The sequence below is a fragment of the Diabrotica undecimpunctata genome, chromosome 9 (genome assembly GCF_040954645.1).
Source record: "Diabrotica undecimpunctata isolate CICGRU chromosome 9, icDiaUnde3, whole genome shotgun sequence".
NCBI lineage: Eukaryota > Metazoa > Arthropoda > Insecta > Coleoptera > Chrysomelidae > Diabrotica > Diabrotica undecimpunctata.
Window position 1 is genome coordinate 133,964,370 of NC_092811.1, and position 14,438 is coordinate 133,978,807.

Consider the following 14,438-nt stretch of genomic DNA (forward strand, 5'->3'; position numbering starts at 1 on the left):
CTTCTTCAAAGGGGCCACACGACTCTTAGCTGCTACAAGGAAAATTGACTTAAAAATACTACAGCCGCATAAGCTTTTTTAATTCCATCTGAAAATGTGTGCAAGCTCCAAAGATCAGCTTCCAAGGGTCCAGCCTGAATCCAGCTTGGAATCTCAATACTCGATAGTTCAGGAAGATGAGTAACCCAATTACAAAATTCTTCAGCCATATCATTTTCGGCTGGAGCATCCCATCCCTGGCGTTTCTCCCAAAGTTTCTGTAGCAACAATTTGGGGAAGAGAGATACTGGACAGGTAAAACCAACAGGGTCAAATATACTCTGAACTATGGAAGGCATCAGTCTCTTAGTTATGGGACGTTTGTATTCAATTCCTTGAACAGTTTTACTATTGATTTTCAGAGTGTCTCTTGGAGAGTCCCAGAGAATACCAAGAACAGGGACAACTGGTTTTGTATTACCAGAAGCCTCCCACCCTCTTAAGTCCATCTTAGCTTCCTCCACAATGGTGGTTGCTTCTGATACAAACACTCTCAACTTATTTTCATCAGTAACACTGGTCACACAAAACCCAGTCATAAGCTTTTCAGTTGTGTTTTTAGAATACTGATTATCATTATAACATTTCTCCAGCGTCATTCTTAAATGAAACTCTATAGTAGCACCCAGAAGAACTGAACTACAATTGACTTCAAAAACAACCCTCTTGTTGTTTAAGCCTCAAAAAATCTCTGCCCTTTGAATGTATAGAAATTTTAAGAAAAGTCTTTCGAATATCCGACACAATTTCTACCTTTTGTCTGAATCGTAATAGAACAGAAGGAATAGTTCAATAAGATTAGGCCCTACCTCCAAACAATAATTTAAAGAAGCACGACCCTGTTCATGAGATGATGCGTCAAAGACTGGCCTAATTTTTGTGGTTACGCTATTATTTTTAATAACGAGCCTATGAGATAAATAATGCACGCAATTATTCTCATCGGGATTATTCACTATTTCAATCACACCCTCGTTCAAATACTCATTGAATATAAAATTATATGATTAGACCTTTTCAACTTATTTAAAGTATTATCTAACCTTCTAACGATAAGTAAATTATCTGAAATTGAAAGATACATCGGACAGCCTCATAGAAAAAATTCTTAGCCTCTTTGGCAGACACCGCTCGTGTCAATATTTCTACATTGTCGGTTATCCCAATAATATCCTCCCTGGCAGACCAAGAAAAAGATTGTGCGATAATTTAAATACATTAGGAGGCTAATATTGAAGAAGAAACCGGCTGTAAAGCCTACATACAAGAAGGAAGATCTTTCTTGTCTCATTTTCTTTTCATCTTTGTCAGCCCCTCATTTCTCTTGTTCTTTTGTTGCTAACTCAAGCATTCTCCTTGTTACTCCCTTGGCTACGTTGAAGTTTTGAAGTCTTCTCTCTCTCTCTATTTATTCAATTACTATTTGATCTTGTGCGTAATAGGAAGTGAAAATGAAGGTAATTAATAACAAGAAATAAAACACCACTTATTATAAAGGTTTATATTACATATAAATCAATCTAAACTGAAATAATTACCGAAATTATAAATATAAAACATTTTATTTACAAAAACCATTAATTAATACATAAATATCATTCTTAAACCAAATATGTCGGAACTATAACTCAACTCTCGTCGGAACTTAAACTAACTCGGTATTTTTTGTGATATTTGACTTAATAAAACTAAAGCCAGAAGCTTACTAGTGACCTTTTTACAAATTTACTGACGAAATCAAGAAAAAATCAATTGTAATTCATTTATTTTCGAGTATACTTCGCGATCTCGAATGGACAGTAAATAAATTTGTCTGTTTGGCACGTGATTGTCTATTTCTTGAAAACCAGGGGATTACACGTGACGTGGCAACAATGTTGAAACTTTATTCCATGGATTTTTACATCCTATGTGCTCTAAAACTTTACCCGAAATCTACAAAACATGTAGAACCTTGACTTTTCTACGTAACAGATGACAATACATTTTTTTTCTTTATTCAATTCTTTTGCTGACATAGTGCAATATACACTGGTAACTGAACTCAAAAGTGTTTGAAAGTTGATCTAAATCGTCAACAATGAGTCAATATCCTTCCAACGTACGTGACTACTTTAGCGGTGTTGCCAAATTTTAACTTTATTCTTGAAATCTTGGATTATAATATCCAATGCCAGACAGAAAAATTTATTTAACGTGTTAATCAGACGTATGGAATCGGTATAGATTTTTATTTTCTTAAAATAAATAATAACTTCAGATTGTATTTAATTATGGAGTGAAAATGGAAAAACACTCAAAAAAGACTAGGTATCGAGTGATATAAAGCAATATTGCTCGAGAATGTCTCACGTACCTACTAACAAATTATCCTCCACGTAAACAAATTGATATAATCACATTATTTTCTACTAGACGGTAACAACAAAGTAGTCGTGGTCATGGCATCCGGGAATAGCGAATGGTAATTTAACAGAGGAACATAGGCGGCCGTGATCACACGACCGGCGAACCATCGACCGTGCAGAGTGTTGACGGAAGCAACGGCAGTGGCTATCGATGGACATTTGACGTAAACGTTGCCTTGAGGTGAGCCTTTGTCTACGTAGACGTGCAGAACACCTCCGTGCTTGTTACATTCTTCGATCACGTCGTCCCTAACTTCAACGTCCCATGATAGGTTAGATTCTCTGCAAGAAACATTACCAGAAATTAATAATAAAAGACGAAATGAACCAGAAAACATGAGACAAGAAGAGGAACATCATGTACAAACTGGAAGAGAGTGATAGGAAAGGTAGCAGGACTAGTAGGACAGTATTAGTATTTAAAAAAGGTACTTACGTTGATGGATCGAACATATTACTTAACATAAAGCACTGAGTGGCTATTGGAGGTGTCGAGTTGGTTTGTACTTGCGGTATCACCGGTTGACCGGTTGCCATGCTCAACGCATTCGCCGCAGCTTGAGGTACTTGCATTCCGGCGCCCTCTGCCAGCTTAAACATCAATTGCAATCGACCAGTCGCTCCCAGATCGATACCAGATCTATCCAGTTCGTCCGAATCCAAAATGGAGGGGCCTTGTTGTTGTAGATCTAGACGTTCGGTCACGTTGCCCACTTTCATAGGTCTGCCGGCCAATTCGAATCCGTTCAGTTGTTCCAGGGCCTTTTTGGCGTCATCGCAGCTGTGATACTGTAAGAAAAATTGGCCAATCAAGACAAAAATATAAAGATATTCAAATGTATTTGTCCACAATACCTAACTCACTTAGAATAGCAGAGTGGAACGCAAATGGTCTAACAAACCATGTGCAAGAAATTATACTATTTCTAAAATTAAACAAAATAGACATCCTACTTGTATCCGAGAGTCACACAACTGAGAGGTCTTTTATAAAAATTCCACACTACTCTGTCTATTACGCAAACCATCCAGATGGAACAGCCCACGCTGGTTCAGTTGTAATAATCCGTACAGCTATAAAACACTACGAACTTGCTCCATATATCACCAACAAAATTCAGAGTACTATCATAAAAGTACAAGCGCTCACCTTCCCATTAACAATAGCTTCTATCTACAGCCCACCACGCCATACCATCAACCTGGAGGAATACAGAGAGTTTTTTGAACAACTTGGCTCACATTTCCTAGTGGCAGGGGACTGGAATGCAAAACATACAACCTGGGGAGCAAGACTGATATCTCCAAAAGGCAGAAATCTATTAAAGATCATACAAGATAATAACCTGAAATACTTAACAACTGGTACCCCCACATACTGGCCCACTGATAACAACAAAATTCCTGATCTGCTAGACTTTGCTATAACTAAGGGAATACCTGAAATACACAGCGACATTATCCCCAGTTTTGATCTACATTCGGACCACAGTCCCATCTTGATTACTTTAAGTACCAATATAATTTGGAAAACTCTTGCACCAAGGCTATGTTCCAGTAACACGAATTGGGTTCAATTCAAAGAAGAAATCAATGAAAAAATATTGACGAAAGGTATAGTATACCCCTCCACACTAGAACACTAGTAGAAGAAAGAAGAAAAGCCCGTCGCAAATGGCAAAGAACAAGAAACGCGATAGATATAACAAATCTAAACAGGCTCACACACAGACTTCATTCCGCTATCCAAACAGCCAAAAACGAATCTTTTGAAAGATATGTCACAAACCTTTCTCTTGATGACAACTCTCTTTGGAAAGCCACAAAGAAATTCAAAAGGCCGGTAGTAATGAAATCACCAATTCGGAAAAATGATGGAACCTGGGCTCGTTCAGATATAGAAAAATCCAACAGATTTGCAGAACATCTATCAACCGTCTTCTCCACCCCACAGGCCAACGATATTAACGACGGGAAAATTAGAGACTTCCTTAATGCACCCTGTCAGCTATCATTACCACTAAAATACTTCTCACCAAACGAAGTCCGTAACGAAATCAACCTGCTTAACCCTCATAAAGCTCCAGGATTTGACTTTATAACTGGCGAAATCTTAAAAAAACTCCCAAGAAAAGGTGTCGTCTTAATAACCATTATTTTTAATAGCCCCCTGAGACTCTGCTATTTTCCAGTGCAATGGAAGTATGCACAAATTATAATGATACCTAAACCTGGTAAACCTCTAACTGAAGCCAGTTCGTACAGACCAATAAGTCTCCTTCCGACTTTATCAAAAGTCTTCGAAAGGTTAATCCTTAACAAAATAGAAACAATAATACCTAGAGAAAACCTTATTCCAGATCATCAGTTTGGTTTTCGGTCAAATCACTCAACCATACAACAGTGCCATAGATTAGTCAACAAAATAAAAGAGAGCCTAGAAGGGAAACAAATCTGTCTATCAGCATTCCTTCATATACAGCAAGCATTTGATAGAGTGTGGCACGATGGTCTTCTCTTTAAAATAAAAGCTAGCTAACTGACCAAATCTACCTCCTCCTTAAATCATACTTGTCCGACAGATACTTCCAAGTTAAATTCGAAGGTGCTCTATCCAACTACCACCAAATAAAATCCGGAGTACCTCAAGGCAGTGTGCTTGGCCCATTCCTTTATCAAATCTTCACTGCTGATATTCCTATTAGCGAAAATACACTAATGGCAACATTTGCGGATGACACTGGTATACTAGCACCAGACATCAACTAAATATTAGCATTTAACAAATTGCAAAATCATCTCAATGAACTAGAAGACTGGCTTAAATGCTGGAAAATAAACGTCAACACAAACAAGTCTTGTCAAGTAAATTTCACAAATCGAAGAATTAGATGTCCACAACTACACCTAAATAATTCACCTATATCTATAAAAACAGAAGTAAAGTACCTGGGCCTTCATCTAGACGAAAAACTTACTTGGAAATCACATATTGCAGCCAAACGACGACACCTCGACCTAAAAGTTAAAAATATGAGCTGGCTAATCAACAGAAGATCGCAACTTTCATTAGAAAACAAACTGACCATCTATAAAACAATACTCAAACCAGTGTGGACATACGGAATTGAGCTGTGGGGCTGTAGCAAACCATCCAACACCAAAATACTGCAGACATTCCAGTCAAAAACTATTCGTATGTTAGCTAAAGCCCCATGGTATGTGTCAAACCAAATTGTGATTGATGACCACTCCAGAAGATACATGAATCGCAGCGCAGACCATCCAAACCATCTCATAGACGAATTATTCAACCCCCCACTGGTTGACACAAAAAAAAATTAAATTGTCCACAATACGTAAAATTATTCAGAGAATAAGAAATTTCTGGTAAAACTTACCGTAATGAACCCATATCCTTTGGATCTTCCAGTTTCAGGATCCTGTACCAGCTGAATACTGTCGATTTTGCCAAACGGTTCGAAAATGCCCCTCAGCATCTCTTCGGTGATGTTAAAATGTAAAGATCCTACATATAGTCTCATTGGACCAGTCATTCCTTTGGGTAACATATTGGGCATGGAATTGCCCAATCTGTTCTTTTCTGCTTGGGTGTGTTGAACTATTATCGGAATACCAAGAAGTTTCTGACCGGACAAGCCCAAAGCCTATAAGAAACATGTTAAAAATTACAAATTTTTGTTTACAAAAAGTGAAATAATTATTTTTTAATTATTAAGTTAAGTTTACTTACTAATGCTACACTTTCTGGATCCTTAAATTCTATGTAAGCAATGCCTTTAAATCTTCTCGTTTTATTGCAGACGATCATTCTAACATCCCGTACTTTCCCTACTGAACTGAAGAAATCCTCTAGGTCTCTGGCACGTATCCTCTGAGATAACTGCATAATAAATACTGTCCTGGCATCTCTTTCTTCAGCACTTAGTTCTTCTAAAGGCGATGTACCCCGTATGCCGAGGGGAGAACGAGGTCTTTTCAGGAATGGTGGTTTACCTAAAACATCGTTTCAATTAATAGATCTAACAACATTACACAATTAGTATATTTATTACCGAATGGTGTAGGTGAAGGTGTACGTCTTTTTGGGCTAGGTTTCCTTTCTTTACTGCGACTTCTTTCGCGCCGTTCCCGCTTCTTTCTATCTCTCGATCTGCTACGTTTATCCCTAGATCTACTTCTTCTCTCTTTAGATTTACTACGCCGGTCCCTCGATCGACTTTTTCTATCTTTAGACGCGGATTTACGCTTTCTATCTCTGGAACGTCTTCTTTTCTCGACCGAACGCGTTCTCCTGCGCTCTTTCGATCGTCGCCTCTCTTTAGACCTACTTCTTTTAGGCCTACTGGTACTTCTACGACTACGGCTAGTACTTCGGCGACTTCGACTCGTACTTCTACGCCCTCGGCTGGTACTCCTGTTACTTCTACTGGTACTTCTTCGTCCTCTGCTGGTACTTCTCCGTCCTTTGCTGGTACTCCTGCGCTTCTTCCTACAATATCATAATTATTATTGAACAAAAGTGAACACAAAAACTTCACTACATGGAATGAAGCATAGAGTTAGAAGCATCTCTCTGTTAGAAGTAGAGAGAAAGAGGCAGAAGAGAAACAATATTAAAAATGGTGGTAATTACAATATTGTCAGACTATTAAGTTACAACCATGTAAGGAAAGACACTAAAAGAAAGTTTTTTATTATCTTGATATGTAGAGCGTTTCTTCAAATAGTGTTTTCTACAGTGTGTTTTTAGACATCTTCATAATGTGAGGCTCAATTGATTGCATGTTTTTTTTCTTTAATAGAGAAAAATTTAAACAAATTATTGAGTGTCTCATTTATAGCTTCTATTCCAGTTTGATTGTAAAGTGTTCTATTTGATGGATTATGAAATGAGTTATCAGGATGACGCATTCTAGTAATTTGTCAAAAGCTCAGGACCTTTATAATTATAGAAAATTGAAGGACCATATTCCGCCATGGGTCTTGCAAATCGTTTTATAAATATAACCAACAGTTTCAATCGAAATCCCCTCATTCTTGTATGTTAAGCTCTAAAGTGTTTTGCTCTACAATTTTTCTTTTTATACATGATGTGTGGTAGTTGAACTTTAATTTGTTGCATAATTCAATTCCCAAATACTTGACATATTGGGAGGATTTAATAATATTGTTAAATGTTTATAGTATGAGAGTGATCTTGGATTCTATGGTTAAATATCATTGGTAGTGTTTTAGCGGGATTTTTTATTAATCTCCATTTATTGACTCAAGGTATTGCGTCATCCACCTGGCTTTGTAATGAGTTAATTGTACTTAGTTTTTACCAAAAGATACCACTGCTGTGTCTTCCGCAAATTGTAACAAATTACTATTGGTCAGTTAATATTCACATGTCACTGCAGTAGATGTTATACAATAGAGGAGACAGCGCTGAACCCTGTGAAACTCCTTGTTGCATTGAAAATGATTGGGAATGTTCCATTACTTTTGACTATGTACCTGCATCTTTTAAAAAAATCACCAACAATCAATAGTAGTGAAGGGAAGCAGTTCAGCCTGTGAAGTTTGTGTAATAATCCTTCCAAACGGAGACAAAAGCCTTCTTGATATCCAAGAAAACTCTGGTAGTCTTCAGTCCTTGTAATCTTGCTGTTACTATTCAAAGATAATGGTTTGTTGATTTATCCTTAAATCAAAACTGGTGTGTTGGAATATGTTGGTTATAATTCTTCATATAATCTTCCTTGGATAATTTTCTCAAAAATTTTTCCTATTACTGGGAGAAGAGTGATTGGACGATAATTTGTGGTTGGTATTAGGTTTAGAAATAATTATTACAATACCCGTCTTCATACAATAGACATATATGCTCCTTATTTCCTTATATATACCAGGATCTAGTTGCCTAAGAATTTTACAGTTGATGGAGAATCTTTGCCTGGAGCTGTGTTTTCCATTATATAAAGCTTAGTCATATTCATCTTCTGTGATGAACCAAAGGGCATTCAGATTATAATTGTTCTCATAAAAATTTCCAAACCAATTATCCACCTCATCTAAAGTATCTCTATCAAAATTATTGTCCTCAATAAATTCTTAAGCTTCTTCAAGGTTCTTTGCAAAAGCATTACATCTTTCTTCATCCGTATTATATGACTATCCATCATGTACTAGTTCTGAAATTTGTTGCCTAAATGATTTATATTTGGACAGTTTTTTATTTCCTTCCAGTATGTTTTACCCTCATGCAGTTTATATTCTTACATGGTAGAATCCATTGATGTTGTTTAAATTATGATATAAGTTTGTGGATATCTTTGTTCAGTTCGTTAAATTGTCATTTTAATGCATAGGCGATATTGATTTGGATCTGCCTGAATAACTGGCTCTTTAGTTTAATTAGAAATAAAATGAAGGGTGGGAGATTGTAATTAAAAGGTGATTTCTTTTGCTTGGGCAAGTTTTCTATTAATTGAGACAACATAGTGTAAAATATTTAATGTAATTCGGACAAATGTCATGTCTTTTTGGCAGCTTAACTTCATTAATATGATTAGGATCAAGCTGTAGATTAAAATTAAATTGCAGAGCCAGATGATCACTGCCCAGATTTGGAGTTACAAGTATATTTATAACAGATATGATTTATAACATTTTTAAAACAGTAATATTTCCGGAATTGTGTTTGGGTTACCTGTCATGATAACCATAAGAGCTGTAGGTATTTGGCAAAAATTGAAACTTTTAAGGAAACATTTGATTTGCTTCAACGGTGGGGAACTTGATTTTGGGTTAAAATTGCCAATAATTATTGAATAATCATAAAGGAATACTTTAGTGAAGATTGTTTCTTCGTTTATGGAAGAATTGTGAATGTAGACAACTAAAATATGTAATTTAGAGTCTTTACAAGGGGAATGAAATGTGGATGCAGTTACTGAGGGGGTTGTTTATTCTTGGATGGTTTTCTGTATCCATTTTTAATGTTTTCTGGATTTAATAAGGCTGCCTCCTCTGAAGTTTTGGGTTAATATATTTCCTTTTTGTTGGATTATAGACCAGTTGTAACAAGGATTAACAAAATTTTCATTTTTGCTCTCCACACACATAAAACTATCGATATTCTTATTGTATATTAATTAAGTATCTCAAAAGTAGTTAAGTGGGGAATAGCCAATTATTATATAAAAATATCAAAGAACTGATTTGAAATGAAAATAAATTAAAAACAAGTAAAAATTTACTTACTCTGACCGCTTCTTGCTGACTTCTCGACTCTCCTTTGACTTTGACGATGTGTATTCATCCTATGAACAGCAGAAAGTGATGATGCCCCCAAGGTGAGGAAAAACAAACGTTATTAATAAAAGAGTAACGAAAATTTGAACTTATTTTATTAGATTACAAGTCTGTGCTCAACGGGGAGCAAATATATCTAAAATCATGTCGATTGATATTCTATTTGGTAATGATTTTGAAAAGTGAAAATTGTAATCCACATTTGAAATATTAACACAATTACTTAAAAGATTAGGAAAGGAAAAAAATTGGGCAGCAACATTTTCAATTTCCAAAAATAGGGTAGTGCTGCTAGTAAGGGTCCAACTGGTAAAGAGAAATTGAGAAAACTGTACAAGTGATTAAAAAAAATACATAGGTACCTTAATGTTTAAAACAATGAGAAACAATAGTGAACAATGAAGAAATGCTCTAGTATAGAAAAAATTTTACCCATTACACTTTCTTTTTTAAATATTCTGGTCCAGTTAGATTGGGAGATCTGTAAAAGTGAATAGAGGAAGTAGAGAGTACTTTAAACCCTAAAACATAGAGAAAAAACAGTGGGCAATCAAAACAAAAACTAGAATAGAAAAATTTGGCATTTTATACTTTTTTTTTTTCAAATATTCTACTATTATTTCTACACATCTGACTGGTCAAGCTAAATTGGAAAAACTGTAAAAGTAGATAATGGAAGTAGATAGGGTACCTTAATAAAACATTGAGAAACAATAGCAACTAATGAAGGTAGGGACTAGGTTGGAAAAAAATTAGCCCAACTGCACTTAATTTTTCCAAATCGTGCATAAATTGCTGTCCCACTTCTCTAAAGTAAAATACATTTATCGATATAATTCACATTTTAACACAAATCCATTAGTTGTAATGAGAAACGATCAACATGATTCTAGACTTACAATGTTTGTATTCTGTAATTACAATTATCAACACATATTCCATCACATATTTGTTGGGTTCACATTGGTTTTTGCTGAAACAAATGCTGTCTAGCCGGAACTAGACTTACCGTCTGGTCGACTTAACAAAGGAACGAAGTGGAAATACTTGATCTGAAAAAATACACCCCGTAAGACTAAAGTTTTCTGAAAACAGGCGTTGATTTGACATATCCCTTCTCTAGTATCTGTCATCTATGAAGGGTTTTGGTTTTATTCGCTTATTTATACTACAACATTTAAGTGAAACTGATTTTCGAAAGAAATTGATGTTCAAAATTAATGTACCAACTAGAGTACTGCCTATTATGATTCAATGTATAAAAAATCATTCAAAATATAAATTAGTTAAAGGAAAATCTTAATGAAAAGATCAAGGAAACTAATAATTATAGATAGTGCTTCAGATCGTAATTCTTGGATAGAAAAATTATTCAATTCTTGAGCAAAGCATTATATCCAGTGTTTTTTAGTGACAGTTTGTTAACCAGATTTATAGGTAGTGGTTTTGAATTATTTCATTCTAAAGCTTTCTTTACAATTACAACACACATTACCAAAGCTAAAATGGCACATCACATTTGACATCTGCCACAGTGCCAGACAAACCATCGGCAAGAAACCATTGTAAACACCTCCTTGAATATCATGTATTCTTAGTAGATGCTGTGATCATATTGAAAATTTATGTTGGTGATTTGGTGGATCAAATGGAAGCTTTGAAAACAAACAGAAATAATTAAAAGACATTTAGATTTTATGTCCAAAAACAGCAGCAAAATGAATGAAATTCGTAGATGCCAAACACATGAGAACACCTCTATATTACACAAAAATACAGTTGACCTAGAAAAAAAGAAGACCTGGAAGTTTAGAAAAATGCTTTTGCATCACCTACAGCTTGAATCAACTGCTTTAAACACACACAGAGACCAGGAAACACAAGAATGTTGTTCTAATGAAACAAACAACCGACTCTTTTTATTCTTATTTACTATAAATGTAAATTCAGCAGTTCTTGTACCAATGTACACACTAAGTATATGAAACTATGCAAAAATAATACCTTATATACTCATTTTATGTTCAGATCTGTACATTATATACAGATTCTTCAATACTAGCTTTCACAAAGTTATTTTTTTTTTTAATCTCAGTGGTACATTAATTTTTTTAATAAAAAAGGTAAAAACAGAAATCAACTGCTTATATAAGTAAGAAAATTACTAGTTTTTGGTTAAATTTCGAAATTATGTATCCCTATTTTTTTCACTGCTAGACATCATCATAAATAACAAATGCAGCAATTGTAGACTATTATTGACCTGTGCCGAATCACGTTACATGTTGCATGGACCTTTATACTGAAAAATACATCCACTGCTTATCTGCTTTGAATAAATCCAAACAGATTTTAGAATATTTACCTCTTTCACTCATATCCCTCTAGCAATTACACTCTTCCATGATATACCCAAGTAATTTCATGATCTTTATTTAATAGTTTATACTATATTGAATATCTATGTTTTTGTGCACAGGTTCTAATACACTATATTTATGTTATTTTATCACTTCTATAATATAGTGATTCAATAATAGTTTATCTTTCCTTTATTCTTGTTTCAACACAGAAAAGTTTGTTAATAACAGAAAAACTCAATTTTTTCAATATTTTTCTCAAAAGATACAATAAATTTTAGATCATTTTAAATGCAGATCAAATTACACAACCAAAACCCTTTCAAAAATAACTTATAGCTTTCATACTTTCCACTAAAAACAGCAAAATTGGCCAGCTAATACATATCGAAAAGGAAGATCGTTATTGCTTAAAGAATAATTATTGTACAAATGTTTATATAGACACAAAATATTTACGATTACTTCCTTTGTTTAATTATAATACAATATAATGGTAAATTTTTGTATTTTACCATTATCATTAAAACAAATTGCTAAAATAATATTATATTTTGTCAATTTCTCAACTATAGTAAGATAATTTAACTAATAGACAAAAATCATGATAACTATTATTAAATAAGTTTTTTTCTGACTAGAATACATAATAAACACATTTCACTAACTTTTATTAAAAATATTGCAAAATTTGATGTATATTTTGTTGCAAACAATTTGGAAGTCCTTGTTGCTTGTTCCTGGCAACCAATAATTAAACATTTACTGCAGGAACTTCATGAGAGCACTTATACATGCTTAAATATGGATAAAAAACAGTCTTAGCTGGAGTTATACTTAAATTTACATAATCCTATGGCTGATTTTACATTATAAACATATGATTTGGACATATTTAAGTTCAAGCTACATAAAATTAGATTGCAGTTTGAGCACAATGTTTACTGTTATTCAAAAAACACAACGTAATGTTATTAACCTATGAATCATTGCACTGTGATACTGAACTTAATTAAAATTCATTTTTTAACCTATTTTTTACTCATAAGAATCACAGTTATATTTTCTACTGTAACTCTAACTGTAAGTATTATTTAAAAACATATAAACAATTCTAAAATAATGCCAACCAAAAATGTAATATTTAGTGAAAAGTACAAAAGCCCAGTTGTCCTCTCTTGTAAAATATCAAGTACTTTAATTATTTACATTCCATTAACTCCCATCTCGTGATTAATTTGAGTTGAGACCAATTGGTTGATTGGTCTGGGGTAGTGACCTTGCCTAGGGGATGTCCATTTCAGCAGCCCTATGACGAGAAAGTAGCTATGAGCTTAGGTATTCAAAAACTATTGCAATGTTTTGAGGAATATCTTAATTTAATTAGTAATAATCTTTGGAATTTAAGGAAAGCCCTAATTTAAGGATAAGTAAATAGTAAACTTATTACTAAGGTGGTTCTGTACCTGTATTTTGAAGGAGCCGTTACCCCGAAAAAATCTCACAACTCTAAAATATAAAATTAGCATGTGATGTAGAAGAATTGTACATACGATCGAAAAAGAGAAAGTATTGCAAATGGGTGACATTGAAACCAGTAAAAAGGCTTAATCCTTTAATTATAACAAATATCAAAAATGTTTAAACAACTATATTTAAGCAGTTTCTTCGAAATTTATATTCATACAAATCGATTCACAAGCGTTGACACCGCTTATCTCTAGTCTTTACTTCACGCCTTACGTTTGAAAGTTATATGCCCTTCCATTTGCATTACTTTGTTAAATAAATAAATACAAATAAAATTGAGACAATCAGAAATACGTTTTAGAGAAAATTTACTTACATCTTTCTTGTAGGGAGCTTCCAACATAGCTTCGACGTCAAGATCTTCAGCCATTTTGCTACAAAAATTAAAAATTTCACCTCAAATTTCGGTCTCAACTAAAACAACTTCTTACCTGATGGATGAATTTAGGAATTGTAGATTGATATTATGTAGCAATATAAAATAGACCACACCAAAAAAATAGAAATAAACTTTCTAATCAGATCAATAGTAATTTTACAATATGGCGGCGTTAATAATGATGATCCAATGTCGTTGTCGTTAATCGTTTTCGTTACGTTACATAGAGGGGCGGTATCTGGTGTGACGTATGTGACGTATGACAAACAAAATCGTTTGACTTGATCTGATTTACAAATCACCTACCTCTTATTAGTGGTCTGTGATCTGATTGAATAGTGGAAATTACCCAATCAATTTTTATGGAATTGTGGATAAGCAACATACAGCACATATAAA

The 14,438-nt window shown here is 34.1% G+C and overlaps 1 protein-coding gene and 1 long non-coding RNA gene across 2 annotated transcripts; both read right to left on the minus strand.

Moving 5' to 3' along the window:
- Positions 1-1,525: 1,525 nt before the first annotated feature.
- Positions 1,526-14,273, minus strand: Caper (RNA-binding protein 39-like protein Caper). Its single transcript, XM_072545359.1, has 8 exons — positions 14,092-14,273; positions 13,977-14,034; positions 9,720-9,778; positions 6,524-6,960; positions 6,202-6,464; positions 5,849-6,115; positions 2,884-3,236; positions 1,526-2,729 (listed from the first exon to the last, which is right to left on the minus strand). Exons 2-8 carry the CDS (start codon positions 14,028-14,030, stop codon positions 2,441-2,443), a joined length of 1,722 nt encoding a protein of 573 aa, XP_072401460.1. The 5' UTR covers positions 14,031-14,034; positions 14,092-14,273; the 3' UTR covers positions 1,526-2,440.
- Positions 10,327-13,441, minus strand: LOC140451511 (uncharacterized). Its single transcript, XR_011952065.1, has 2 exons — positions 13,340-13,441; positions 10,327-10,822 (listed from the first exon to the last, which is right to left on the minus strand). It is a non-coding gene; the product is annotated as an uncharacterized lncRNA (long non-coding RNA).
- Positions 14,274-14,438: the final 165 nt, after the last annotated feature.